This window comes from Trematosphaeria pertusa, assembly GCF_010094035.1.
Source record: "Trematosphaeria pertusa strain CBS 122368 unplaced genomic scaffold BU26scaffold_22, whole genome shotgun sequence".
Taxonomy (NCBI): Eukaryota; Fungi; Ascomycota; class Dothideomycetes; order Pleosporales; family Trematosphaeriaceae; genus Trematosphaeria; species Trematosphaeria pertusa.
In genome coordinates this window covers 566,795-593,570 of record NW_022987233.1, presented here as the reverse complement: position 1 = coordinate 593,570, position 26,776 = coordinate 566,795, and the positions used below count along the sequence as shown (strand labels likewise).

Genomic DNA, 26,776 nt, shown 5'->3' with positions numbered 1-26,776 from the left:
TCGCCGCTGTGCTTGTTGACTCTTCTATTTATCAATCTGAGATTTCGTAGAAGGGGTTCTCCGTCTGGTCTGCGTAGACAGTTGAAACTAGGGCCCGTCATGCCCAACGGAGACTTGAGTCAAAACCATTGGACTATTTATTTACTTCTGAATGGTTCAGGATCAGTGCAGATCAATATGAAGACAGACCCTCGTCCTAGTGTGGTCCAAGGAGTGTACGAAGTCACTCGACGCAGCTACAGAGTCTCGAACGGCTGTACGATGGTGGGACTTCCCAGCAGTCAATGGCCTGGCTGTGGCACAAATCGAGCAAGAAATAAGCTCCAAAGGTTGGCACCGATATAATATGACTGCAGGTGGAGTCGGTTGCAGGCACTGGGTGTACGAGCATCAATTTCTAGACAGCAAAGCCCCGCTAATCACCCTGCCAGTCTCGCTGTACTTCGAGGTCTTGCCGCCCGGGGATGGGTGGATGCAAATGACATTGAAACCCAGCTAGTGCCTGCACTTCAGTTCAATTATTCGAAGAACACCTCTCCTATTCCTCTGAAAACGCTAGAAGGTTCCTTCTATTGAACTTGCTCATGGCGTCGGCAAAGTAGCGCTCTTCAGAGTAGCGTTCCCATTTCTAGCTGTAACTCTGTGATTGTTAGCTTTCGAAGTAATGAAGTAGTATGACTTACGCGTATTTCATGTCTACAAATGCTGGTATGCCTAGTCGACTCATAATTCTTTCGTCATCCTCATTTGGGCTTGGCAGACGTTCTAACAGCTGATCGAACCAAAGCTCATCTTGAACACGTAGTTCTCGGTAAACATGGACCTCAAAGATCCGTGGAAAGAATCCAGCAAATGCCCAGTCGACAAAACATATTGCAGAATTGGGGAGGAGGAAGATGTTCCGTCTTACAAGGTCCATATGGCACATGCCAAGGACATATTGATGTAAAGACACGTGGGGTTCATTGACAACGTCAAGCCTCTCATTTATCCAATTCTCCATGTCCTGAATACCCTTAAAGGCATATCCCGCTCCATCTTCAGACCATAAGTATCCTTGTGCAGGTGAACCGCCGGCAGGCCCGGGGCCTTGGGATTGAGGAATGGGGATCGATCTCAGGTGCTGTATCGCTTCGATGGTACGTTCCACAACCTCTGGTCGACAAGCAAGATCTACGTCTTGAAGGTTGGTTCCGGTTATACACTCCATGACAAGATATCCGACTGTGAAAGTTGGATGTGTTACTTCGAAGAATCGAAAGATACGTGGGATGTATAGTATGGCACTATTCACATGTCGGCGTGCATAATCCTGATTGTCGGTTTCCTGCTTTTTGACGCCAATCCCAAACTTCACGACCAGCCTCTTCGATATCGCGACGAGTCGATTTCCATAAGGGGTCCCAGCAAATGGCGCTGTGCTCACGCACAGCTTGATAATATCGAGGTCGCTTGGTAGGGTCGTATTGTCCAGTGGCATGATTGATCGGAAAAAGTGTCACCGCCGTCGATGATCGAAGTTTGCATGACTAGCAAGGAAGGCAACACCACTGAACCAACGTTAGATATTATCCCAAATGGGTCGCTTCCCGTCTCCCTTTACCCCTCATCGACGCCTCCGACCTTCCAATTCTCGACCACGTCTCCGTTCCTCGTCGCAAGCCCGACTTGCTCCGTACTGCATTCGCTAGCTTCCAAATCCTCGAACGCCATCTGTTGCATCTTTTCATTCAATTCAGCCTGTTCGCGATCGATCCTTGCCTTTATCGCGCCCCAGTCCGCCCTATACGCCGCCAATTGCTTCATTTTCTTTCCAACGAACCTATCAAGCTCCGGCTCTGAGATAGGGGCGAGCTCATCGGTGTTAGGGTAGATATCGCAAATGGCCTTCCAGGCTGAGTTGTCGGCAGCTGTGAAACAGTCATATATCAATTCGTGGAACCAGAACTTACCGTCGCTCATAGACTTCCGCATAAGGTCAGAAAGTCCATCCTGAAGTCCAAGCTGCGGCGTAACCTTGTTTCTTTCGCTCTCCTCCCGTTTAAGCTCGTCGAGAAAAATTTCTAGGCATGCGTTGTATCGATGAAATTCAGAACCGTTGGGTGCTGCCCAGAAGATTGGGTTCTTTATTAGAAGCCATCGTGGCGCTGAGCAAAACATCTGGTACGGCGCTGCGTATGCCCACTCCCAGTCTATCACCGCGATTATCTTAAGATCTCTTGCGTTGTTGACAATCATGTTCCCGTAGCGAAAATCATCGCATATTAGTCTGAAGCCGGTCCGGTTATACTCGTCGGCGGTAAAGCGTGGAATGATGGCCTTAACCTGATGGCGGAACCTGTATTTGGCCCGAGCATCATCAGCGTTGTCGACTGAGCTGGGCTGCCCGCACAAATGTTCCATATCTTGCTTAGCGACGTAGTCGAAGTATCCTCTCGCGGATGGAAATGTTGTCGAGTGATTGCCTTGTTAGATTTAGGTTAGCACGTAAATGAGCCAGATACTGGATTTTACAATACCTCCAACTTTAACTCCTCCATGTGCCTCTATTTCTTGCATCTTAAGCGTTAGCGGCCCCAAGTCCGAGTGGATACTTTGATCGTCCCTGATAGATAGAGACCCAACATTGGGAAACTCTAACTTTGAAAGTTCGAGATAGAAATCCGCTATCTGGCGATACACAGTGCGCAGGTCCCGTTCGCTGATATCGGATCTTAGTATCCGTTCCTTAGGCCCCTCTCGCCAAAGATGACCGAGGCATTCGCCGCCCGGAATGTATTCCATCATGATAAAGGGCCCTAACCCTAGAGCATTGTCTTTCGACAGTCCCCAAGCATGAACCTTGGGCACCGGGATCTTTGTTTTTTTCCCTGACCAAGCACATCACTGCGACTTCTCGATGTAGCTTCTCGTCCCCGTCCATAACTCTTCTAGGCACGGCAAATCGTACTAGCCATTCCACGCTGTCTTTGAAGCGAACGCGGCAGCTCCAATTGAAGGAACCACAGTGGTCTTCAACAATCGCGCTTGGATGGCCACTGCGGAAAGAAGAGACCCAGTTGGCAATAATCGGGCCTCGTTGTGCTCGGAATTTGCTGAACCACTCGTCGCACAGCGTGTCATGTGCAAGCTCTGCTCGTTCGTCCCATTCCATACTGAGAGAAATGTTCAAAAGATATTTCGACGGTGATAAGGGCTAACGCTCGGTATATGCCGGTTGAGGCTCTTGAACCAGCGCACACCGCTGAATGGAAAGCCTAAGAACATGCGGCGCGTTGCTCTTCGCTGTAGATGCTGCCTCGCTTATGCTGCAAGAGACACTCAAAAAGGTTTAGCTCTGCCAGCAGATCCCACAACGCCACACAGGTCGGTCGCCCTCCCTGGTAGAGAGCGTTGGGCGAACTTGTTCGCGCTGGACTCAAAGCGGCGGGAAAATATGAGGCGCGGATCTCGGCTGAACATATCTCCGCAGCCTGGCCACGAGTGGAAGGATATCCCTCAATTACGACTGAGACGACGCTTTCCCACGATCTCCTGGCCTCGCTCCCGTCCGACCAAAAGCAACCCCTTCGCCCTCCCCACCCCCCGTTGTGACGCAGCAAGTTACCATTTCGTCGGCTGCTCAGAACGTCAGCCCTCCTGGGCAACAATGCCACAAATCCTACGGGTGAAAACGATGACCGACATAGCGCCGAGACAGGGTGGCAGGTGCAGAAGCGCCAGGAAGGTAAACGTAAGGAGGGAGGAAAGAAGATAAAGAACGGTAACCTACCGCTATGCGCCACACCACAGTCGTTCTGGAAGGCTCTGTATTGTGGTACCCGGCATAAGTGGTGTGGCTGGTCAGTGCAGTGGCTGTTGCGACTATTTCCCGCCGAACGGCATCACCTCTCACGCGAATCGAGTCCCAGACACCCGGCATGCTACGATCGATGCCACACAATACAGCAGTACTCAGACAGCCTCGTCCACTGTCGCTCCTCCCAACCTCATGCAGAAGGACTGGTCCCCCTTCGACACACCCGACAAGGTCTGAGGAGATTCATGGCGGATCTCTCATGCTCAGTAGGCTCGGCGGCCTGTACGAGTGGAGCATCGCTCTCATGATGCCATATCACGATTGCTTTTGCTACGGCTGCGTTCGACGGCAGGTCACACCACACACCATGGCCACATAGGAACCTAGCGGGAGGCAACAATAACACACAGAAGGAACATCATAGAACATATTCAAGCCCTGAGGGTGCGAGGGCAGGTACACACAGACGAAGCTGAACACTAGCGGGAGACTGAAGGTATCGCGGATGCGACACACGAGGCAAGCGCCTCTATGAGCCTGAACATAATGGCAAAGAAAGACGAAGGCCTTATGTGCGACAGTTTTTGGCGTGCATGAATTCCACCGCTTCGATGAATTGAGGTACGATGACGAGGCTCCGGGCGCCTTTGAAGTGGGTGAGAGCACTGTCCAGGCTGTCCTCGATGTACTCCATAATCATCCATGGGGGAAGCTGTCTGTTGTCGGCGACGAGCAGTAGCTCTACGGCTTCGACTATGTGCGGCTGAGGTAGCGGAAGCATGGTCACTAGTATGCCGAGAATCGTGAATTAGCAGACATAGACTTACGCGCTTAAGCTCTATTAGCTTGTCGTACCCTGCCTCCAGACGTTTGAACCGCTCTACAAGCCTGGTGCCCGAGTCGGACGCCTTATAGTACGGTTCCTTTGCAGCATAGATCTTCCTGGAGGTCGCCTCCACCACCCGATGGACCGTCCCATTTGTTCCCTTGCTTAGCTCCCCCTCCCGCTTGTATACTGCACTATTCTGCCCAAACCGCACAGCGAAGGTCTCGGGCCCGGAAAGGGGTTGAATGCTTGGGAAAACCGGCATGGTGTCGAAGTAGTTCTTGAAGTGCTTCTCAAGGCGCTGATGGTAGCTTCTCGTCTCGTCTGGGGACGTGAGGATCAGACGCCATGCCTGGAAGCTAGAGGTGCCGAAGTTGACCGTGATGGGGCAAACGTCTCGATCTTGACGGACCTTTTCTGGGTAAGGAGGAGCTTTGCGGTCTCCACGCTTCCCGTGAACAATAACGGCCAATGGGTTCCGATGGGTGAATTGAGTAAGACGCGGCCATGTAGATTCCACGTCAAGATCGATTCGAAGGTGCTGCCTACTAATGCCAGACTTGTCGCCAGCCACAGCAATCTGCACACGCATCGGTCGGTATCGTCCGAAGAACCTATCATCCAGCCGTCCGGGTTGTACATGTCCTTCTCGAATTCCAGAGCTAGAAAGGGGCCGCGGACCTCGCCGGTCATGGCTTCCTTCCAGTTGTGGCTTTCCTTTGGAGGGGTGAAGATATATCTGTAGTTCTCGGACAACTTGGCGACGTCGGGTAGATTGGTGAAGTTGCCGAGTATCAGAACATAGCGACTGAGGTCCGTCGTCTCAGCGGCCGAAATGGTCTCTTGAGCGGCGTCAGCTTTAGTAGTAGCCATGGCTGTTAGTTGTAGGGGTAGAGTAAACGGGCGGGGGAAGGGGAGAGCGAGTGGAAGAGATGATGACCAAGGGTCTAAGTCGATGACGAGAAATAAGTGCAGCTCACAAAGTGTGTTGTTAGACGGGACGACTACCACCTATCCTATTGCCAAGGAAGAATGTGCAGAGGAGCATATAATAATATAAGGTATGTGGGAGTCTCAGGGGTGGCGGGATTTTAGGCCGCCTTTGCCCTTGTGTTTCGCAACGCGCCCAGTTATGCGACCTGCTGGTTTCGGGTTCGATCTTGACTTTGGAAGCGATTGTATGGCATTGGCTGTTCGTGTCGCCACGCGAGAAGACCTGCGGGTAGTCTTGGGTGGTGTTCTCCTCGATCCCGATTTTGCCTTCGTCTCCGCATGCTGTCTAGCAAGCTCGGCCAGCTTATCATGCTGGCGGAGGAGGCTTTTTGCTGAAGAAGCTCGGCCTCTGGTTTCCAGTACTTCTGATTCGTAATCTCCAGCCGCTTTTCCCTCAATGCATCGCCAGTGAGCCCATTTGCTGCTAGCATTCGTCTATATGATGCCTTCATCCCTCGAAGGCCATCTAGCGTGAGCTCGCCGTCTGTCTTGTGCTTGCCGAGCAGTTTATCGTGAACCATCTGGGCGTATACCGAGCGGTAGAAGTCGAGTTCGATCTCGTGATACTCAGCGTCCGTGATCGTGTCTCGGAGTCGGTCGACTCGGACGAGCGTAAGCAGCTGGTGCTCCTGTTCGCATACGTACTTGTAGTCGTGCTCAAAGTAGGCAAAGCAATCCAGTTCCGGAGTCTCGGCTTCGCGCTCTTTCTGCAAGGCCTCCGCAATTGCTGCCGCCGATGGTGTCGGGAAATTGAATGCTGTAGGTGTCGACATCGAGACAAGAGTGCGTCGAAGACAGTGTGGCAAGTAGGCCTGAATAAAGCAACAAATTGGTCGGCCTCTGCAGTAGTAGTAGGAGAGTTGGGACGGGCGTTTTGCTTGCGACGTGTGCTCGACAGAAGTGAGGTGTCGCGAGCTCCATTGCAAGAAAGAAAAGGTGTTTAAAAGCACGGCCTAGCAGTCACGTGCACCGTGCGGGAATTGATGACTCATACCTCTAAGCGCCTCTAGTCCCGATTCTTCTGGTTCCCACCCGCTCGAAACTTCACTGTACCACCATCCCGCAAGCCACAACTAGGCAACAAAAACACCACAAACAGCGAGAACTCATTTTTCGGGAAAACCAAGACAACAACATCAGATCGTCTCTATCTCGCGGCGTTGCTAGGAGATTTCAATCGTTTCTTCCCCGCCCGTGGAATCCTCTCCGCACGATGTCGATCAATAATTCGAACCCGCGACACCAGCCGTGCTATGTTTAGCACGACCACGGAATGCCTTGCGTAGTTTGGTTCGAGGATGCTGTCGCGTACTATGGCGCCCCAACAGTTGTGTTCGACTTATACGTACTTGTATCAGACATTGAGACAGCTGCACAGGTGCTTATCCAAAATGGATGGACCCTCGTTCCGCAAGAGAAGGGCAAAATTGGAAATGCAAACGTAGATTACGCACAGCGTCGTCTAACACCACCATCTCAAGATAGTCACGACGCAGAACTATCTAAGCCTCACCCGCACACCTCTATACCGCCACCACCAAGTACGAAACCTCCGGGACCAACAACTACTGTCCTTCCAGCTGCAGACTGGAATTTCAACCTTGAAGAATATGCCCCAGAAATACAAAAACCCTGGTCACCGCCATCTTTCCTCCAATAGCAGGCTTATTAGACGCTTTGATCGACAGCCTATTGGATTGCCCCGCCGATAATGATATGCTTCAAACCCATATCGCCCTTCAAATCGCCTATTTGTATGACTGGGCGCCCGTGCTGCAAGAGCGGACGTTTGCAGAACGCTTGATGTATGAGCATCGTCCGTATCATTTCGATGTCCTGTCTGGAATGAGCCATGGCACTGTACCGTTCATCTCTCATCAACGTAATGTTCGAGAAGCATTACGGCAAAGCACACATGAACTTCAAGAATGCTCCGCTCGCGACAACAAAGCCTTGTTTAGTGGAGAAAGGGAGGCACAACTGTTAGCCTCGATGCATAATCCTTTCCCTGGAAAGGAGGAAGATTGGAAAGAAGAAGATGGCTGGGAAGTTTATGACCATTTGGAGAATATTGAAGGCGTGGAGAATGGCTACATCAAACCAGGCGACTTGGAGGATATCAATAGGCAAGGGGCTTAAGGGCTTTGGTAGCCTGAAAACACTTCCCTAAGGGTCCAACATGGGATAGGAGAGGGGGTGCCGCTTCTAACTCTTCCCTTAGGACCTATTTGGCTTATTTTCCTCTGGAGCGTCCGCTCTTGCCGTGGAGATGACTCGAGTCTTCTTCGGATATTCCTCCTCGTCCTTCTCCTCACCACGTCGTCGCTTCTTCCCCCGTAGTGTCGGCATGGGACTATGCGCAGACAGCGGCGGCGTCAGAAGCCCTTGTGCTTCTTGCGGCTGTGTCCGGGAGACCGGCCCCGTGGCAGGCCGGGCCTTGTCCGCGCGGGCCTTGCCGTCGGCAGTGGCATCATCGCCATCGTCCCTGTCGCTGCCCTCGTCTGATGTCGCCCCTTCCATCTCATCCAGGGCCCTCAGCTCAGCGAGGCGTCGCTCCTTCACCTCGGGCGGCGTGTGCCCAATGGGCCACTCGTCTGCAGCCTCGCGATACATGGTGCGCCTGAGGAGCTGCTCGACGGCGAGCGCGCTGAACGTGCAGTCCAGCGCCGCGGCGAACTCCTCGTCATAGTCCTTCTGGAAGACGGGCGTGTTCGGGCGAGGGACGGGAACGCGCCCTGCGTGGCCACGGTGTCGAGGCGGTTCTGAGACGGTCGCTCGCAAAGCTGGATCTGGTTACGCACGCGATGTCTGTTTCGGAGGAAGGCAGATTGCACACGAGAGCTTGAGATTGGGAATTTTTGTACACAGATTGACGACTGCAAATTGATACCCGTTTACCATGAGCTCTTGCTATTGTGCTAGCTACATGTGCACTAGGGCGTAATAAGAGCAATCTCGTGCTCGATAAGCTCATCGTTCCTGAACAGGTCGTAGTACTCACGCCCTTGAACGCACCACACCTCCCGCTCCATCTCATGGGGGAAGAAACCGCCGTGCTCCCAGTCAAAGAGCTTCTCCACCTGTAGCGTACTTGGACTCATCATGATATTGTGGCGTGCAAGGTCTCCGTGGATCAAAGAGTACTTTTTCGACTTAGAGGTCTTGACTGGCCAGCTCTCGCGAGTGCGCGTCTCGACGATGCGCGGGGGTGGCAGGACGAATCCGTCGAAGCCTGTCTTGTTAGACTGGAGCGACCGAAGCTGGGGAAGGACGTTGCTTTGGATGAATGCATCGGCGTTTTCGTCAGCTATCTGCTGGCAAGCTTGGCATCGCCCCGTCCGCACGTGCTGGACACCGTTTGGCTGTCGGCATTGGTTGCCAATCTCGGAGAGGGGGGTGCCCTGAATGCGCTCCATGGTCACGTAATAGCGACCCCGGCTGTCGCAGCCGTGTTCATACAGCTTGGGCGTTGGGACGGTGGTGTTGGCGCCAAGGAAGTCTAGGACCAGGGCTTCGTTGCGAAGGCGCTGCGGCCCCCACTGCCACCCGGTTGAGCCACCCTGAGCGACGCGAAGAGGCTGGCGCTTGGTGAAGCTGTACTCGGTCGTGATGTACTCTTTGCTCCCGATATTCTTGATCTCGATGAGCTCGCCGTATCTGCCGTCAAGCGGATCCGTCTCGATGGCGGGTGGGATGCTCAAAGACGAAGTCGCCATTGGTGTCGAGAGGTACTGGGGGCCGAATAGCTTCTTTCCGGAGCAAAAGGATCTAATCCTTCTGCTCTTTCTAGTTATGACGCCTTATATATCCGCTAACAGCTTCGGTGGTGCGGATAGCAGGGGTGTTGGGACCCTGGAGCTTTGAGGGATCTGGAGAATCAAAACGGGCCGACTCCCAAACGCCCTAAGCCGCGTCCTTCATACAAAGCGCCTAACATGCGTGCTGCGCACAGCCGCAACTTCAACAAGAACCCCGTTTCCCCTTCGAGACCTGCCCCGAAGAATCTCTCGCCAACGAAGCGTTCTGCTCTGCGTCCAGTCTCCCCTAATCGTTGACACACTACGGTCGGCTTTGCCATTCTAGAAAACGAGCAAGAGCAGGATCTCAAGCAGAGTTTGGCATTGAGAAAGCGGAGAGGAAGCCTTCAGGAAGCCTTCAGGAAGCCGAGCAAGCTGACTTGGAGATGGACGGGCTTGTGGGGACGCCATTTACGCCCGGCAACTTCTCCACAGGTACCAGAAGAGTGCCCGGAGTATGAGGAGTCGACTACTGAGCTGTGATGACTCCTCGTAGCTTTGGATCGTGGTAATGAGTCTGAACCTTATGCGGGAATTTGTGGCGACGACGCTTCAGTCAGTTTGGTTGGGTAGTCACTTGGTCTGATTGAGTACACAGGTTCCTGCATAGACGGTGAACGAGGTAACGGGTAATGCTTGGATGACTGTAGTCTATACTACAGGCTGGCTTGTTTCCGACCTCTCTCGTGCTGGCATCTGTCTTCCCTCACCCTCACCCTCACCCTCGCCCTCACCCTTACACAATACTCGTTCAGATAAAGCCAAATTTCCCTTTCTCGTCTGACCTTTGGCTCCTTCCCTGCAGCTGCCCGATACGTTGCAGTTGTGGGACCGGCCGGTAGACGACCGCTTGTATATCTCTACACCCACCAGGTGTTTCAATTTACATAAGACATAGCCATTGCTGTCTCGAGTCTCCACGGCTTGTCGCTGCCGAGCCCCAGGCCATTATAATACACCCCTTACACGCAAATCTCTTTTACCTTATACATTTTGTCAGTTGGCAAGGACGCTTCCGAGTTCCTCCTTCTTTCCTCACCGCTTCTCGGAGCCCTCCACGCTCCGCCACCTCTGTTTCTCTCCCAGTCTCTGCGCCGAAACTTATCGCAAACGACTTGAAGCAGCTGCGACAGCTCCGCTTTTTCCATCTCTGTGCCGACAGGTGGGCGTCCGTTTGCTCTCGGCTCGGCTTCCACGACCGGAGCAAACAACAACGCATGCACCCACCCGCATCGCTCCAATTGACCACACTCACCTGTCCTTCGACCGTCCACCGACTTCTCACCGCGAGTAAAGGCGCAAAGACGCCCGAGAAAGCGCCTTTCTCTTTCGCCCGTCTCCACCTGCCTTTGTCGCAATTTCCCCATTACGCGGTCACCCACGATCGCGCTTCCACCGCCTTGCAAGCTTCCAAGCTTTGCTTCTCCGGCGCTTTCTAATCGAACGCGACCCTGGCGTGGGGGCAAACACGTCAACAAACGGAATAATGGACGCGTCCATACATAACCCAGCCTCTGCCTTCGATAGCTCCCCGCCTTCCCCCCTCGACGCCTACGAGCCATATCCGCGACAATTGTCAAGTCCTTTTCGCGATAACGACTCCGAACTGAGCTCTGAGACGAGCGGTCACGACATGGACCGTGAGAACTCCAACGGCTATCGTCGACGCGGTCGAGGCGGGCGCGGGGGCAGCAGGAGCTCTTCGGCGGGTAGCTTCACGAGGTCAGACAATCCCAATGGGCAGGGCCGCCCGGGCATGCCCGTCATCAAGCCACTCAGCACTCCATCGGCCACCGCGACTCCAAGCTCTTCTCACAATCCTGGGCTAACCCTGACGAATTCCACCGTCACCCCAAACCATCAGCGCTCAGCTGCAGACATGAGGACCCCATCATTCCAAAGGTTCTCTACACCACCGAAATATAGCACGCCATCAGCATACGGACCCAAGGCACCATTCCAAGTGCCACCGAATTCTCAGGCATCTTTCGGTCGAACCTTCAATAGGCAAAACACTCCCGACCACGGCATCTTTCGCAACGGAGGGCAGAATTGGGCCTACATGCAAGAGGGCAAGGTACGGGTCACAGGCATTCCACGAGATTTCTGGACGGGAGATCTTTACCGCGCCCTATCCCCTTATGGTACTATCGTCAGGATTGAGATGGAGTCCGAGAGCTCCTCACGCGCCTGGGTTACCTTCCAGTAGGTCTTCTGTCGCAGACGTTGATATGATATTAATGCTTGATACTCAGACCCCCGCCTCATAACGACATCCACAATCAGTCCATTTTCGTCGGCTCAGCTCGTGTGAGGGCCGACGAGGCCGTACCTCGCTTGTTCACTGTCCGTAGCCCCGTCGACCCGAGAAAAGCATACAATGAGTTCAACATCTTCTACGCAAACTCCATTGACTTCGGCGTGGCGGTTGCGGACAATACCATGATCGTCATGCAGAACGTGAGGGCGCCGAAGGAAGTGCGGATGACGCTTGGCTTGAACCGCAAAGAGCTCGATTTCCAATTTCCTCTCATGATCGATGGAGAATCTCGGAAGTTGAGGTTCCGACTACCTATCTCTCTTCTCGAAACCATCTACAGGGTTACCGACGAGGAGACTGGTGAATGCGCCTTGATCATACCTTTCGACTCAACGCCGCAGTTCTTCATGCAGGTCAAGGCCGCTTCGATCTCCAAGACATGCCGCCGCAAAGACAGGGTTTGGAACGACTTCCGTTCGTGGTATCGGCAGACAGACGTGGTGGATAGAGAGACCAGGAAGCAGCTTGAATCCGCACCTGTGATGAACCACAAAGAGGGATTAATCATTGACATTGGTGAGTTGAACCGTCCGGGACAGAAATAGATCGCCCACTGATTGCCATAGGCCGATGGTCAACTTACCATATTTCGTTCGATCCATCAACTCTGAAAGGCCAGAAGTACGACGAATTCAGCAACGCCCTTGCCGATCATGGAATCGCAATCAAAAGTCTTCAAGAGTATGGCCTGATGAAGAGGACTGTCTCGCAGCTGGGATCTCTATTGGAAGAGGAGATATCTGGTACCCATCCGCATCTCGAGCCATCTCTCCAAGAGTCTGCCTTCAACGAGCTCCTCATGGGCCAAGTCAATCTTAGTTTCCCAGTTCGCTACCAACTCGAGGCCTGCCTATCTAACGGATTCCTGAAGGAGCATACCATTACCCGCGAATTCCTCGAGCGACTCGCATCAATGGATCCGGCACATGCTGTATATATTTTGGAGAAGGTCACAGACAAGGAGCACGTGTACTTCGATCCGATGGCAGTCTTCAACATCCGCATCAAGGCAGACCTTACCAAGGAAATTCCGAGCTATTGCGTGCTCACACGCGCGGCTAACGTCACCCCGACGATGATCCACGTAGCTACCCCGGTCGTGGAGACGTCGAATCGGATCATTCGCAAGCACGCAGCGGACGCCGATAGGTTTATACGCGTAAAGTTTACCGATGAGAAGACCGAAGGAAAGATACACTATCAAGACGACGACCGGTCCGACGCGGTGTTTGGGAGAATTCGACGTGCCATGACCAACGGTATCGTAGTGGCTGGACGGTACTACGAGTTTCTTGCTTTCGGGAACGCGCAGTTTCGGGAGCATGGTGCATATTTTTACGCTCCGACAACCTCGCAGTCGGCAAACGACATTCGCCGGTCCATGGGGGATTTCAGCCGCATCAAGACGGCCGCTAAGCTTGGTGCCCGTTTCGGGCAATGCTTCTCTACTACTCGAGCGATTCGGAGCATCAATGTCAAGATCGAAATGATTCCCGACATAGTTCGCAACGGCTTTACCTTCACTGATGGTGTTGGAAAATTGTCGCTGTTCCTAGCGCAGATGGCCGCACAGGAGCTGGGCCTTCAGAATCCTTTCGACGACCCGCCCTCGCTCTACCAGTTCCGCCTCGGTGGTTGCAAGGGAGTCCTCGCAGTCGATCCCAAGCTAACAGGGAGCGTGGTCCAGATCCGGGATAGCCAGTACAAGTTTGAAGCCCAATACGTCGGCCTAGAGATCATCCGAGCTTCTTCCCTCGCAGTGGCATGTTTCAATCGCCAGCTTGTCATCATTCTCTCCAACCTCGGCATTCCAGACTTCATGTTTATCAAAAAGCAACAAGAGATGGTCAATTCCCTAGAGCGAGCAACGAAGGAAGAGAGCGTTGCTCTCCAAAAGCTGCAGCGAAATATTGATTTCAACCAAGTGACGCTAACCATGGCCGGAATGATACTGGACGGGTTCATGAAGACCAAAGACCCGTTCATGATGTCGCTACTCCAGCTGTGGCGGGCATACCATATCAAGTTCTTGAAGGAGAAAGCGAGAATTATCCTCGAGGATGGCGCCTTTGTTCTGGGATGTGTTGACGAAACAGCGACGCTTAAAGGTCACTACGATGATCCTCAATCCCGCCCAGACGCCACGCGAGAAGAGAAACTTGCAACCCTCCCGGAGATCTTCCTACAGATATCTGAGCCCACCAAGAAGGGACGCTATAAGATCATCGAGGGGATCTGTGTTCTGGCGCGTAACCCTTCGCTCCATCCGGGCGATGTTCGTGTTGTGCGTGCGGTGGACGTGCCCGCCTTGCACCACATGAAGAACGTGGTTGTACTTCCACAAACCGGCGATCGAGACATTGCGAACATGTGCTCCGGAGGAGACCTTGACGGCGACGATTATATTGTTCTTTGGGACAGCGACTTCTTGCCACAAACCGTCAATGAACCTCCAATGGACTTCACACCGGAGAAGCCTACGGAATTGGATAGACCGATCACGGTGGAGGACATCACAAACTTCTTCGTGACATACATGAAGAACGATGCGCTTGGACGTATTGCCACAGCTCATCTCGCCCAAGCTGACTACAACGAGAAAGGTGTGCGTGATGAGAAGTGTAAGCATTGCCCTGTTTGCAACGAAGAGCCAAGTGACTGACTTGAACCAGGCCTCGAGTTGGCTAGACTGCATTCGCAAGCCGTCGACTATCCGAAGAGCGGGATACCGGCGATCATGGACCGAGAGCTGAGACCGCGCAAATGGCCGCACTTTCAGGAGAGCAATAATCGACCCGAGCATCAGATATACAGGTCTAAGAAGATCCTGGGCATGCTGTACGACCAAGTTCAGCTCGTCGATTTCAAACCACAATACCAGAATGCTTTCGACGATCGAATCCTGAACGCCTTCCAGTTAGACGAAGCTATCCTTGAGGCAGCTGCCAACGTTAAGTCTGGGTACGATTCTGCCATGAGGCGTTTGATGGCCAAACACGCCATCCGAACTGAGTTTGAGACCTGGTCTGTCTTTGTTCTCTCGCACAACCTTGAGAGTCGTGACTACACCTTCGCAGAGGAGTTCGGTCGAACGATCGGAGTGCTGAAATCGCAATTTCGCGAGGCATGCTGTAGGGCAGCTGGAGCGAATCCTAGTGACTTTGCGCGGATGGCACCCTTCGTCGCCGCCATGTATACTGTCACCGCTCGCGAGATGGCAGCCGCTCTCAAGGAGTGCGGGGAGACGAGGATCGTTGCCGGTCAGATCGCTCCGGTACGAAAGATGGATCCAGAGCACATGCCCCTCATGTCGTTTCCGTGGCTGTTCGTTAATGAGCTAGGCAAGATCGCAGTCGGAAGCAAGGTCGATCGACAACCGGTGGTTCTGCAGCATGTCGGCCACAAGCACAAGAACCACACCGACGTTGCACTCGCGACTGAGCGCGGCCTGGGTGAAATCGAGACCGCACAAGGTGTCACGCATTACGGGGAGCTATTGAAGTTAGACTTCGGCCCTGCGACTCCAGGAAACGCTCCTGAGGCACAGAGCATCCCAGAACAGGCGAAACCAAGCACAGCTGCCTCTTCGGTCGACAACCACAAGACCCAGACTATCGATGAGAGGCCGCCACCTGAAGCATCCTCTTCCCACGACTCTACCTCATCTCAAGTCGCTACGTCGTATAGCTGGAAGCAGGATGCGATTCCAGCGGCGACCAAAGAAGAAATCCACGAATGCGGAAGTGTGACCACGAGGCCACCATCCAGCCCGGATGGGAGCGGTAGTGGCCACACGGAGGACGGAAAGGATGAAACGAACAATACGCAGCCGCAGCAGCAGCATGAGGTAGCAGTCACGATTGATTTCAAGCGGAAGAAGCCCTCGGCTTTGGACCGGCTCATACGATTCACGTAATCCGTGGCGGTGGGCACCTGCGGCTGGTCTCCCCTTGAGGGATACCGTCGCATACTACGGGATAGAGCATGGGAGGACCCATTTGGAGATCTGCTCGCTGGAATCTCATGGCTGTGCGAAAAAGCATGGCGTTCGGGATTTCTCTTAGCGGCTAGAAAATATCTTGTATATCCTGTATGATTTCCAACTGGCGAGTATGATAGAAAAAGCACAAAAAAATGTGAAAGAATGATAAAAAATATATCAAACTGTTCCCGCAATTGAGTGCTCGGTGACGTGAAGTTGAGTATTCAAATCCATCATTCATCCGTATCGATAAGGAAATTTCAGGCTATACCCAATCCAACATTTTCTCCAGCGTTGACAAAGACCCCTCCACCATGCCACCATCCTCTCGCATACCACCCCTCCTCCAGGCCTACGTCCGTCTGCCCCGCGATGACTCGATACTCCTGCTCACGAGCACGCTCGGAGCCAGCGCGAATTGGCTCGTCATACGGTTTCTGTGCGATGCGCTAAGCTCTCCCCCAACAACGACAACGCAGGATAGCGACGAAGAGGAGCATGGCGGAGCGGATGTGGTGTTGGTGTCTTGGATGAGGGAATACGAGTTCTGGAGACAAGAGGCGAGGAAAGGCGGGGGGCTGGATTTGGAGAGGTTGAGGAGGGAGGCGAGGTTTGCGTTTGTGGATGGGTTGAGTACGCTTTTCTTGCCGCCGCCGCCGCCAATTGAGCGGAAGGAGGATGAGGCGGAGCGGGGGTCGCAAGGCCAGGCGGTTGGGATGGTGGGGAGGGCGGGTTTGCCTGTAAGAGGTCCAGCACCGGGGAGGGTAGGACCGGTCAGAGGTCTGGCGGGTACTCCAGCAGTAGCAGCAGCAGCAGCGCAGACCATGACAGCGACGGCCGCGATATCACAAGCGGGCTCCCCATCGAGTACACCAGGTCTCTACACGCTCAAATCTCCAGACCTCGCGCACCTCAAAGCTACTATCTCCTCTGCCCTCATGCACATCCAATCCGCCTCCAGCGCATCTACGAAGAGGAAAACCCTCCTCCTCCTCGACAACCCCGACATCCTCCTCGCCACAGTCCCAAGCCTCTCTCCCTCCGCGCTGACATCCACCCTCCTAACCCTCCACACGCAAGCCTCCCACATCCTCGTCCACATGCAAGCCGACACGCCGCTGCTGTCGCTCAGCACGCCCCCGCAGCCGCTCGAAGTCGCGCAGCACAACTTCCTGGTCAAGATGGCGCATATGAGCCGGCGGATACTGAGCGTGAGGGTGCTGGACACGGGGGTTGCGCGAGATGTCAGCGGCGTGCTGCGGGTGACGGAGAATAGGGAGAGCTGGGTGGATTTGGGGTTCGGTGGTGGAAAGGACGAGGGGAAGGGGGAGGAGCAGAATAGGGAGTTGTTGTATTTGGTTAAGGGGGATGGGAGTGTGAGGGTGTTTGAGAGGGGGGCTGGTGGGGAGGGCTGACGAGGCAGCCGCAATAGACGCCCCTCTGAAGGTCATTATGCAAACACTGCAGTGCGCGGCGGATGGTGCATGCCCGAGATTCAATTAGGTGCGGCCTCTGATAGCCGGTATCCTTTTGGGGACACAATGGCTCGGCCCGTGTAGCGTCGAACAGCCCAGGTAAACGCAGGTCGATCAACAAACACCAATTCCGCACGACAGCATTTGAATTCATGTCTTCATTCGTGACAGACCATGATGAAATTTTCCATATTTATGCCACAAGGCCCAGAAGGTATCTCCCACCCTCACCGTCTGTCAAGGGATGGAAAGAGCCATTGGGAGAGGGGATGCTGAATAACGCCCCGAGCAATACCATTGCCAGTGTGAGAAAACCCGTCTGTCGCTCATGCTCCTGTTCCCTTCGACCTTCACGCCCGCGCTATCCCCTGTTCCCGTCAACCGTCCATCGTCTACGAGGTCTGGGGACCCTTTGTGCTGGCGGGAGCGCCCGTTCGGAAGCCGTTGGAGAAGCGGCGGGAGACGGTCTTGAGGTATCGCATGCGGCCGGTGCCCGTGGTCTTCCTTCGCTTGGCCTTCTCGCCCCAGTTGACTGTTTCGTGTTATTTCCTGACCGGATTGTCTTCAAGGATTGCGGGGAGACGTACACTTGCGGGTCTTAGCCGCGGGATATCCGCATGAGGAGCAGGTGTGCTTCTGGATGTGGAGAGAGCGGCGGCCTGGGCAAACGTCCTGTCAGTCCTGTGTTCTTCCGAGAGTTTGTCCACGCCTCTATCTCCGCCGTTTCCATGCCCAATTCCAGTCGAGAGGATGTAGAGACATACCGCAACGTCTGCAGAGCGTGTGCGTCTTGTTGTGGCGCTTGCCGAAGCTGGAAGTTCCCTTCGCTGTGTCGCGGTCAGTTTCGACGATTCGGCTTCATGGTGGGCTCGGCGGGCGCGGCGTACTCATCTTGGATTAGGAACTGTGAGCAATCGGCGTTAGCAAGCTGGAAGAGGCTTTTCAGAAACTGGGGGGAGCATACTTGGTGGCGCTGTGGTTATTGGGACGTTGATGTCGCGATGGTTCCTTGACCTGAGGTGTTGTGCGTAGAATTCGCTTCGCTTAGAAAGTGGGCGCTAGTCCACTGGGGGCTTAGCGCGTATGTCAACCCGTGGACTTCAAGCGTCAGCCTCGCTCACCAAATTGGCATGTCGTTCTCCATCACTATACGATGTCCGCTCTTCTTGGTATTCTCATTCTCATACATGAAAACTCTTGGATCTCTTGCGGATGAGGTGGCAATAGCTCGGCAATTCTTAGAGCTGAGTTCGACGCATCTGTTCTATCGGCGATGGCATAGGCGAGATCTGCTTAGTCATCTGAGCTTTGGCCCGCCCTCCCGCTTTCTCATGTATGTCTCCGTCACGTTAAAACCACCCAAGTTCCCATCCTCTTGCCGGATCAATCTTCCCTTCTGGTCCTTCTGCTTTCAGCCAACATGACTCCTAGGCGCAAAACCGAGCCCTCGACAAAGCCTAAAGATTCGCGCGCAAACGGCACCCTCATCTCACCCTTTCCCCACACCAGACATACCGGGCGGAAGTCTTCCCAGCACGTGCAGATGTCCGAAAATCCTCGTCGAACGAGTGCAAGATTGCGAGGCATATCACTGGATACCCCATCTTCCCTCGGCCTTCCTCAAAAGCCCTCCATTTCATGCTCACTTAACCGCTAGATTGGGAACCAAGCCTCAAGCCGCGCATCCCCGCTCCGATGTTGAACCTTGGTATCCTGATTTCGCCACAGGATGAGGCCGAAGACTCCCTCGACCGGCCATGCAAGCGACAACATGGAGAGGGGGCTTACACATCCCCAGATACCTCAGGGGCTGCCGCCACTGGTGATATAAACCCGGAAGACAAGGTACGTTCTTCGACTTTGCTCTGTTTGTCGCTAATCACATAAACAGGATCGCGGACCTGAACGAATGGGACCGCCGCCAACCCCTCAATGGGATGTAAAGACGCCTCGTCCAGATATCTCGATCGGCCTTAGTAATGACGCTGTAGTCAATGCACTCCAATTGCAAGACCTTACGAGGAAAGGCGCCAAGAATCTCCTTACAGCCTTGGCGGCACCCGACGCTCGAAATGGCGGCAAACCCCTGCTTTGTTTGGGGTCCACCAAGCAAGAAGTGCAAGAAGGTGTAGAGCTTCCGAAAAGCCCCGTTCACATATGCCGGGGATCACAGCGCAGAAAGTACATGCATGCGTGACGTTCCGGTTTTCTGACTCGTCTGGTTCCAACAAAATATTCAAAGAGCATATCCCACATGTGCTTTCTCGATACCGCTGGAAAGGGAAGTGGTGCAGCGCGGTATTTGTATAGATCGTAGCGCAGAGAGCCATCGCTAGCAGCGAATCGCCGTTCTTCCAGGAAGAATGAGATACCGAGAAGGTTGTTCGCCATCCGAGGATAAATCAAGAGGATACGGACGATTGCTAGACATTGTCTGCATTGTTGTGGCTGGGGTAATCTGCTGAACGCTTAGCTGACTGTTGGGTGGGTCTCGGGTTCTCAGCCAAGCAGTGTCGTAACGAGGGGTTCCCAATTTAGAGGATCAATGCCTCGAGAGCCTAATCGCAGCCAAAGGCAAGCATCAGATGGATTGCAACATCGTTGTTATGTCGCGACTAAATGGCTGCCGCTGCCTCCGATGGACGTGTCATATTTTGTAGCTCGCAGAGCGTGGTTGTCCATCCCTGCCGTGACCACAACGGTGGCTCTCAGGTACCAAATCGACACGGAGGGACGCGCGATGGCCTGCAGAGACCAGTGCAGCCACCGACAGGTGTGCTTTGATGCTGTTGTCTTGGGTTTTTCCAAAAATTGATAGCTTCCGTGTGGGTGGGCATTTCGCCAAGACCGTGCGCTAGATGATTAAGCACATTAGAAGCATGCACGTGATGAGTTACTATAGGTCCCCAGAAGACCAGAGATCGCGGAAAAATACCCATGCCCAACAGGCAGCAGAACAACGCGACCGCTCCAAGTGTTGAACTCATTAAAACCCGGTCCTGTTGAGATAATTGGCCTGTTGAGGATTATATGCTGGAAGCCTACATCATCGCGGTGTTGATGGGTTAGGCGGAACCGAGGGAACCATGTGGGTCCCCGCGAATTTGCTGGGAGGCGGCGCGGCCCGACTTTTGCCCGTCCTCTAATAAGAGGCTTTCGTTCCTCAAGGCATCACATCACCCTTCTTTTCGGTTACTTCTACTCTTGCGGACATCTCCGGTCGTACGCATAGTCGCGAACGCTATCTACCCGTGTACCAACGATGGTGGTTGCATCTCGGCCGACGGAAATCATCAAATCTAACCCAATAGGTAAAAGGTTAGATGGCTTTCGCAATACGCACGCTTTGAACCCGCTAGACGACGATAACCAAGAAGTGGATAATGAAGGTAACATTCTTCCAGCCCCGTACGCGAAATCACGGCTAATTCTGCCAAAAGAACTGAAAGCCACCCTTTTCGATCTGATAGTTGCCTTGCAAATTCTTCCTGCTTCTCGATGTCTTCCATCCAAGAAAGGGAGCGAGAATTTGTTACACGATCTCGCAAGACTGAATATAGCAATGATCTCTGACATCATTGACACTGCACGGGTCAAACCCCTCCTCGATGCAGTCCTCAACAAACAGCCCGACGAAGTCATCTGGGACGCTGTCTACGACGCCATGACCGCATCGGCATCTCCACCCGGTACTCTATCATCCTCCCCACGCACGCCGTGGTCGCACAACACAAGCAGCTTCGCGAACTCGACCCAACACCGCAAATACGTAGACGTGCCGAATGAAATGCAGTGTACGCTTTTCATGTTTGGAGCCCCTAGTAGAATGGCAATGTGCTGACGCTCTGTAGCAATTTCCACAAGTGCTTCGCTCCTGCGCTGTCCATTCTTGCGACTCCCACCAGAAATCCGGTGTCTGATCTATCGCATCCTTCTTCGTTCAGAGCGACACGTGCGCATGATACCACCTCCACAAGACGGATACCATATCCCCTGTCCGAACAACCTTCATCCTTCCATCTTAGGTACATGCCGTCTTATATACCAAGAGGCACACTACGTATTGTACGGAGAGAATGCATTTCGCGCCCACCGAATCAACGAGAACAATCACAATGCAGCTTCAATACGACGCGCGAAATATCATATTGGTATGCACAAGCGTGAGGACGGTGAGGACGAGGCGAGGAAGCTAGCAGAATTCTTGCGTTTTCAGAGGGAGCTAAGGTTCATTGAGTTGGAAATCAGATTCGATTTAATAGAGGACCCCAGCATCTTTGGTCTTGTTCGCCAAGCTATTGAGGGTCATCTGCACCTGAAGGATATTAAGATATCCTCTCCGTTAGTCTTCAGTGAGATGGGCTGGAGACATTCCTGGAGACTGAGGCGTATTGTGAGAGACCAGGCTCTCCTAGTGGAATGGCTTGAGGGAAAATTGGCAAAATGAATGTAATTACTTGTCTCAGCTAACGAACTCATATGCTTCGAGGTTAAGTGAATCGTAGCTAAACTAGCTCCTTCAATCTGGCCGACAATTTCTGAGTGCCCAATTCCAATATTCTCCACCATGAGCTGGATGGACGCTGCCGCGGCGGTGGTACAGGAAGCGGAGCAAATCAAAGGATGAAAGTCGGCTAATGATGAACGCAGCTTTTTCTTAGAAGATCTGTTGCCAGGAGGTAGTGCCAACGTTCTTCCGGACCAGCCTCCTGCACAGCGCGTTGTCGCGCCTCTGCTCACCTTCCTTCGCATCATCTTTCACTTCAGGAGGTCCATACTGCCGCCGACATACTGGGATCTACGGACGCTTGCAAACCGCGAACTACGAGTCTGCCGGTGATGGTGAACCTGTCTCGGTCGGAGATCATCAGATCCCATCTAATTGGCAACAGGTTAGATGGCTTTCGATCTAACTATACTTCGGATTGGAAAGATAAAGTCGATTTTACGTAAACGTATAATAAGACCTAGATATAATAAAAGGAAATGTGGTTTAGGCGTGTTTCGAGACAAAGGAAGGGCGCATCGTTCGACGGTTTTTTTGATGAGTGTATCAGAGTTGATTGTAATGACGGTGGGTTCAGGTACGACTGATGCGACATCGGTGCAGGCATCTAACGCAAGCAGCACCTTTGTCGCCGCTAAGACACTTCCTCTTCGCCTCAGTCTCAAGCTCCTTCCGACAGTTCAAACGTGTCCTCGAGCCCTCCCATCACATTATCACTCCCCGACGACGTATCCGCATCCTTGAGCCTTCGCCGACATTGCTGTCCGACATTTGACAGCCGCTCGACCATTGCGTCGAGCGTCTGCAGCTTTGCCTTCAACGCTGTATCCGTGCCTCCTTGTCTCTTATTATCGCCAAGTTCTCAGCCTCGCGGAGCTGGAATGGTGGCTGTGTCGCACGGTAGTTCTAGTTCGCGGCGGCGGAAAGCGTATCCTGTCAGGGCAGAGGGCGAGCGGGGAGCTCGCTCGGGGGACTGGCTTGTCAGAGGGTTTGCGAACGCTCGCCAAACGCAGAGGACGTTGCTTGATGGGTGTTGGAGGATGGCGGAATCTAGGCGGCATCGCATCGTGGCCGGCATGCACGCAGCGGTGAGCTGCATGCTGAGCATGGGTATGTTGTGCGGCTAGAATACTACGTCGCGATCGAAGAGATCCTTGTCTGATGTTAATAGCACACGGGAGAGCAGCGACTCAGTCCCCGTTCGACGTCGACCGTAGAGACTAGGGTGTAGGAGACGGGGTTGAAAGAGGTTATAGCTATGTTATACAGCTAGAACGCTGGGTTGGAATCGAAGAGTGGTGCACCCATGGGTGGCGTTGATGGTACACAGGCTGACAGCCTTATCTCGGCGATATTTCGGCAAGGGTCGGAAGCAGTCGTAAAACCCCACAACAGGTCCCCCGCGAGGGCAAAGCATATGCAACCGGCAGGACTATCTACGAGGCACAGAATCAAGCCGCCGTCTCTGGAGCCTGCGCTCTTGAGATCTTGCATCGTCTAGATGATCTTGCTCAGAAACCCGCACACCGCTGCCTCCACTTCCTCCATCATCTCCACATCTTCTGCTATTAGTGTATACTATGGCCTCTATATCGCCGGATGAGCGCTTTTTGGTCAACTCAGACGAAAGATGCTACAGTTTCACCGATACCACCTTCATCAAACGCGAGCGTCCTCTCGACGAGCGACCCATCAACAAACGGACCGGAGAACCCGTCGTGATTCCATGGCTGCCGGAGCGTTTCCAAAACGAGGCTACGGTCCTAGGGATTATCGCCAATAATACAAAGATTCCAGTACCTAGGGTGAAAGGTGTCGGCAGAGACAGCAATGGACGATGGTATCTGGTGACTGAGCTTGTTCAAAACGCTGTTCGCGCCGATATGGTCGACGACAGATGCTGGATGCAGCCAGATCATGGAGTCTATGAAGGCTCCTGCACCGCTTGTATCGACATAGCCCAAACAAATACCGACCAGTTCATCACGGGGACAGTTCTGCTCTGGCTCAGCACTCTGAGATTCAACTCGACCGCAATAAAAGGATTCATGGTTCCACCGCTCTGGGTGCTTCGGTACGACAAGAGGCCAACCTGGGTACCTAAGACGTCTACCAGCGATAATTCTGTTATGGTTCACGGCGATTTAGGACCGCACAATATCATGTTAGACCAGAAAACATTGTGGCCTGTCGCCGTCATTGATTGGGAGTATGCTTGCCCCTTACCTCCAGCGTTCCAGCGGTGGAGCGCCACGAGAAAGGGGTGGTTCTCGCTTTATGACGACGAACAGTTGGTTCGTGGGCTGATTGCCGAGCTTAGTTAACGTATTTGCTGGGCGGTACTCTTCTTCGTCGTCGAGATCAAGCACATGCCCTTGCGACCGCTGCCGTGTTCTCCCATGATATGTAGAAAAGTGCCCCAAATAGACCCTTCTACAGCCTCCACACCATCTTCCTCCGGGCTGGCAAGCGTCTGCTACAGCAGTATTCATCCGTAATATGCTTTGATTGTCTCAATAAACCATTCTGCAGCAGCCATACTATCTACATGGCTACGTGGTCGTCGGGGTAATGACTGTGGTATGCTTTGGATGCGAGCGCTCCGCAACGAGCCCTTCATCAATGACTTCGCGCTCTAAATGACTCCATATTGTTGTATATTATCTCGTTAGATGACGGAATGAAGGGGCATCTAACATCGTAGCATTCTTCCAAGAGCACAGAACCCTCGCTATCAGATCCCCACGGAACCACAGCACTCTCTACGTGAACTGATTATTCTCCATGTAGCTTCCAGCATCGCAAAGCCTTCGAATATATAGCTTCCGTTGTCGCAAAGTCGTTAATCACACGCTTTGTTGGATTATGTCGTGATCCCTTTGGAAGGATTGACACGGGTGCTTCTTATGGAGGGATAAGATGACCAGATGATCATTTCTAGCGCTGCAGCCTGCAGTCCTACCCTACCCAAATACCCTAGCCGAATAATTTAGCCCTGTTGGCGAGGAGAAGAAGAATAAGGAAGAAGAAGGCGGAAATGAGACGAAGCCTCTTCTTTCTTACGACAGCGATGAGTAGAGCTTTATGGTTGACAAGGGTCAGTACTTCGATCCCGTTGTCGAAGGCGAGGATCGCCACGTCGATACTGGATAAGTACATAGGGCTCACAATGTATACACAGACTGATACTCGCTGGATAGCTGTATATAGGTCGAATTTACACTCTCTGGCTTCGTGATCATCCCATCTTCCCATCCACGTGTGATCCCATGCCTCATTTAGTGCTAGGCTCAGTCTCCTTCTGATAATCTTGCGGCCTCTTTACGACTGGAAGCGGATAGTATCTTGCCTGTTCTGTGTCAGCGCGGTCTCGCAATCGTGCGTGATTTGCAATATACATAATCTTCAATGGATGGAGGCGCAACACCCTAGTTCGTGGTAAATATGTTGCTTTTACCTCGACGACGTACGTGAAAGTAAACTTCTGCGTCAAACCTTGCACGTCTATGGCATTTGCAGAGTATTGTTTCGACTCGCCGTCTGATGTTCTCGCTTTTGTGCTGCTCTTTGCTCTTCTTCTTCTTAGGAATGCCTGATGCCTTTTTTGGACTTAGTACTGCAGGGGTGGCTTCCGAGGGGGGACACTTCGCGGGTATTACTTTTTCATGTGTAAGGCCTGCCATCAGGGGCGTGGATAAGCGCAACGAACCTTGAATTTGAGGAGGTTATAGAGCGAATCTGAAAGTACTCAAGTTCCATTTCTGAACCCCTTCTTTCTGCATAGTAAGCTTTTCGGTTACCATATCCGCCCCATATATTACATGCTGATCCAGATTACTGATATTTGGCATCATTACACTACCACACCAACTGCCAACCCTTGAGCTAAGTGGACTTGAAGGGGAACCTCAAAGATTTCTCCGACATCGAAAGTGGGCGGCTTCTCATGCACCTTTATCCGTTTCCACCCCTTGTCTGATTCGTCTGCTAAAATGCGAGAATCTAAGCTGTAGATATCGTCAAAGATGTCAGAAGACTTAATAGAAGTCAAACTTGCGGTGCCAGGAGTCTTTGGACTTTGCGAGCCAGAAGATGTCGAGTCGATAGAAAAGTCTGGCGTGGTGATCGCGATATCCGATATCGCATCGTCTGACCACTCCTCATCATCAGTTATCCATTCCTCATCACTAGGGATCCATTCACCAGCAGCAGCACCATCGACAGTGACGGCTGCAAATTCAGTCTCCAAGACATCATCCACATCGTCCTCATCCTTCCTTCTCTTCCTGCCGTGGAGAATTCCACAAGTTTCCTCCGCAGGCTGGCCATGACACAGTTCCACATGGCGATCCCACTCTTCCTCGCCATCGATCGTAATCTCATTCTTTCCCTGGCGATGACATTCGGGGCATGAGAAGGGCTTCTGAAAGACGGCCTCCTTCCGAATGTGGGTTGGCTTGATGTGTCGTTGAAGGCCCCGTCGGGTGAAAGTCTTGTCACAGAACAGACACCGTGAGGAGCTCTCTGGTGATGACTGATCGGAAGGTAGATAAGGCGTGTGATACGTTCCGTGGACTTCCTCGACGTGATGGCTCCATGCGGATACGCCTCCTTCAATTGTCGTCTCCTCTAGCCCCTCAAGAACGCACTCTGGACATGGGAAAGGCCGATCGAATGTACCGTATGTAACGTGGATTTTCCGACAATGCCTCGTGAGCTCGCCCCGACCCCGGAAGCTTGCGCTTGTACCATCGCCGCAGAGGAGGCACCGTGACCGCTTCCAACCCTTGCAACCGTGCTTGCCTACATCATTGTCTAAATGCTTGCCCAGAGAGTTAGACCTAAGATCGATAATCTTTGCTTGAAGACTTATACTTGGTTGTGATCGACGGGCGAGATAGTTGACAAGGTGAACCATGTAGCGTGTCGAACGTTCTTCCGTAGATGACAGTCTGGAAGCGGAGAAAAACGAGAAGGGAAGCTGTAGCATCGTGAAGATTTCCAGGGGTGGTGGGACATGGCGTTGGTTATGTCAGAAAGATTACGGTACAGAACGCGAAAAGGTGTCCGGGAGCGG

At 53.0% G+C, this 26,776-nt stretch overlaps 15 protein-coding genes across 15 annotated transcripts; 8 read left to right on the top strand and 7 right to left on the bottom strand.

Moving 5' to 3' along the window:
* Positions 1-99: 99 nt before the first annotated feature.
* BU26DRAFT_535227 (uncharacterized protein) lies at positions 100-576 on the top strand (the record flags this gene model as incomplete). The annotated part of the gene is made up of 3 exons (XM_033831261.1): positions 100-264; positions 311-381; positions 432-576. The coding sequence occupies 3 exons, from the start codon at positions 100-102 to the stop codon at positions 574-576; spliced, it is 381 nt and encodes a 126-aa protein (XP_033676878.1).
* A 714-nt stretch (positions 577-1,290) lies between these two features.
* On the bottom strand, positions 1,291-3,154 carry BU26DRAFT_535226 (uncharacterized protein; the record flags this gene model as incomplete). The annotated part of the gene is made up of 4 exons (XM_033831260.1): positions 1,291-1,351; positions 1,709-2,465; positions 2,520-2,841; positions 2,876-3,154. The coding sequence occupies 4 exons, from the start codon at positions 3,152-3,154 to the stop codon at positions 1,291-1,293; spliced, it is 1,419 nt and encodes a 472-aa protein (XP_033676877.1).
* A 1,213-nt stretch (positions 3,155-4,367) lies between these two features.
* Positions 4,368-5,498, bottom strand: BU26DRAFT_511258 (uncharacterized protein; the record flags this gene model as incomplete). Its single annotated transcript, XM_033827280.1, has 3 exons — positions 4,368-4,562; positions 4,627-5,166; positions 5,214-5,498. The coding sequence occupies 3 exons, from the start codon at positions 5,496-5,498 to the stop codon at positions 4,368-4,370; spliced, it is 1,020 nt and encodes a 339-aa protein (XP_033676876.1).
* A 443-nt stretch (positions 5,499-5,941) lies between these two features.
* On the bottom strand, positions 5,942-6,337 carry BU26DRAFT_409524 (uncharacterized protein; the record flags this gene model as incomplete). The annotated part of the gene is made up of 1 exon (XM_033822911.1): positions 5,942-6,337. A coding segment is annotated over one exon (396 nt), but the record flags the coding sequence as incomplete, so codon positions are not given.
* Positions 6,338-6,668: 331 nt separating this feature from the next.
* BU26DRAFT_585467 (uncharacterized protein) lies at positions 6,669-7,278 on the top strand (the record flags this gene model as incomplete). The annotated part of the gene is made up of 1 exon (XM_033834638.1): positions 6,669-7,278. Exon 1 carries the CDS (start codon positions 6,892-6,894, stop codon positions 7,276-7,278), a length of 387 nt encoding a protein of 128 aa, XP_033676874.1. The 5' UTR covers positions 6,669-6,891.
* On the top strand, positions 7,120-7,796 carry BU26DRAFT_171706 (uncharacterized protein). Its single transcript, XM_033820280.1, has one exon. It carries the CDS (start codon positions 7,335-7,337, stop codon positions 7,755-7,757), a length of 423 nt encoding a protein of 140 aa, XP_033676873.1. The 5' UTR covers positions 7,120-7,334; the 3' UTR covers positions 7,758-7,796.
* A 39-nt stretch (positions 7,797-7,835) lies between these two features.
* Positions 7,836-8,519, bottom strand: BU26DRAFT_610696 (uncharacterized protein; the record flags this gene model as incomplete). The annotated part of the gene is made up of 2 exons (XM_033836013.1): positions 7,836-8,353; positions 8,420-8,519. The coding sequence occupies 2 exons, from the start codon at positions 8,517-8,519 to the stop codon at positions 7,836-7,838; spliced, it is 618 nt and encodes a 205-aa protein (XP_033676872.1).
* Positions 8,496-9,442, bottom strand: BU26DRAFT_524992 (uncharacterized protein). The gene has a single exon (XM_033830398.1). It carries the CDS (start codon positions 9,332-9,334, stop codon positions 8,552-8,554), a length of 783 nt encoding a protein of 260 aa, XP_033676871.1. The 5' UTR covers positions 9,335-9,442; the 3' UTR covers positions 8,496-8,551.
* A 1,852-nt stretch (positions 9,443-11,294) lies between these two features.
* Positions 11,295-15,841, top strand: BU26DRAFT_495943 (RdRP-domain-containing protein; the record flags this gene model as incomplete). The annotated part of the gene is given in 4 exon segments (XM_033826236.1): positions 11,295-11,620; positions 11,671-12,263; positions 12,275-14,356; positions 14,408-15,841. The coding sequence occupies 4 exon segments, from the start codon at positions 11,295-11,297 to the stop codon at positions 15,649-15,651; spliced, it is 4,245 nt and encodes a 1,414-aa protein (XP_033676870.1). The 3' UTR covers positions 15,652-15,841.
* A 123-nt stretch (positions 15,842-15,964) lies between these two features.
* On the top strand, positions 15,965-17,132 carry BU26DRAFT_544351 (uncharacterized protein; the record flags this gene model as incomplete). Its single annotated transcript, XM_033831735.1, has 1 exon — positions 15,965-17,132. The coding sequence occupies exon 1, from the start codon at positions 16,032-16,034 to the stop codon at positions 17,130-17,132; it is 1,101 nt and encodes a 366-aa protein (XP_033676869.1). The 5' UTR covers positions 15,965-16,031.
* A 106-nt stretch (positions 17,133-17,238) lies between these two features.
* Positions 17,239-18,159, bottom strand: BU26DRAFT_171627 (putative 60S ribosomal protein L37). The gene is made up of 5 exons (XM_033820277.1): positions 18,157-18,159; positions 18,080-18,083; positions 17,957-18,019; positions 17,780-17,851; positions 17,239-17,724 (listed from the first exon to the last, which is right to left on the bottom strand). Exons 2-5 carry the CDS (start codon positions 18,081-18,083, stop codon positions 17,585-17,587), a joined length of 279 nt encoding a protein of 92 aa, XP_033676868.1. The 5' UTR covers positions 18,157-18,159; the 3' UTR covers positions 17,239-17,584.
* A 593-nt stretch (positions 18,160-18,752) lies between these two features.
* On the top strand, positions 18,753-19,645 carry BU26DRAFT_171673 (uncharacterized protein). Its single transcript, XM_033820279.1, has 2 exons — positions 18,753-19,037; positions 19,084-19,645. Exons 1-2 carry the CDS (start codon positions 18,888-18,890, stop codon positions 19,387-19,389), a joined length of 456 nt encoding a protein of 151 aa, XP_033676867.1. The 5' UTR covers positions 18,753-18,887; the 3' UTR covers positions 19,390-19,645.
* A 724-nt stretch (positions 19,646-20,369) lies between these two features.
* Positions 20,370-21,265, top strand: BU26DRAFT_171586 (uncharacterized protein). Its single transcript, XM_033820276.1, has 2 exons — positions 20,370-20,581; positions 20,633-21,265. The coding sequence occupies exons 1-2, from the start codon at positions 20,455-20,457 to the stop codon at positions 21,031-21,033; spliced, it is 528 nt and encodes a 175-aa protein (XP_033676866.1). The 5' UTR covers positions 20,370-20,454; the 3' UTR covers positions 21,034-21,265.
* A 2,047-nt stretch (positions 21,266-23,312) lies between these two features.
* On the top strand, positions 23,313-23,954 carry BU26DRAFT_409238 (uncharacterized protein; the record flags this gene model as incomplete). Its single annotated transcript, XM_033822907.1, has 1 exon — positions 23,313-23,954. A coding segment is annotated over one exon (642 nt), but the record flags the coding sequence as incomplete, so codon positions are not given.
* A 1,492-nt stretch (positions 23,955-25,446) lies between these two features.
* On the bottom strand, positions 25,447-26,717 carry BU26DRAFT_524987 (uncharacterized protein). The gene has a single exon (XM_033830397.1). The coding sequence runs from the start codon at positions 26,687-26,689 to the stop codon at positions 25,553-25,555; it is 1,137 nt and encodes a 378-aa protein (XP_033676864.1). The 5' UTR covers positions 26,690-26,717; the 3' UTR covers positions 25,447-25,552.
* Positions 26,718-26,776: the final 59 nt, after the last annotated feature.

Coding starts and splice junctions, on each gene's coding strand:
- BU26DRAFT_171706 (XM_033820280.1), top strand. CDS start 7,335: ATGCTTCAAACCCATATCGCCCTTCAAATCGCCTATTTGTATGACTGG.
- BU26DRAFT_524992 (XM_033830398.1), bottom strand. CDS start 9,334: ATGGCGACTTCGTCTTTGAGCATCCCACCCGCCATCGAGACGGATCCG.
- BU26DRAFT_171627 (XM_033820277.1), bottom strand. Junction 17,852..17,956: donor CACGCTCTGCAGACGTTGCG/GTATGTCTCTAC, acceptor ACGTTTGCCCAG/GCCGCCGCTCTCTCCACATC. Junction 17,725..17,779: donor CGCGGCTAAGACCCGCAAGT/GTACGTCTCCCC, acceptor AACACGAAACAG/TCAACTGGGGCGAGAAGGCC.
- BU26DRAFT_171673 (XM_033820279.1), top strand. CDS start 18,888: ATGTTGAACCTTGGTATCCTGATTTCGCCACAGGATGAGGCCGAAGAC. Junction 19,038..19,083: donor ATATAAACCCGGAAGACAAG/GTACGTTCTTCG, acceptor TCACATAAACAG/GATCGCGGACCTGAACGAAT.
- BU26DRAFT_171586 (XM_033820276.1), top strand. CDS start 20,455: ATGGTGGTTGCATCTCGGCCGACGGAAATCATCAAATCTAACCCAATA. Junction 20,582..20,632: donor CCAAGAAGTGGATAATGAAG/GTAACATTCTTC, acceptor TTCTGCCAAAAG/AACTGAAAGCCACCCTTTTC.
- BU26DRAFT_524987 (XM_033830397.1), bottom strand. CDS start 26,689: ATGCTACAGCTTCCCTTCTCGTTTTTCTCCGCTTCCAGACTGTCATCT.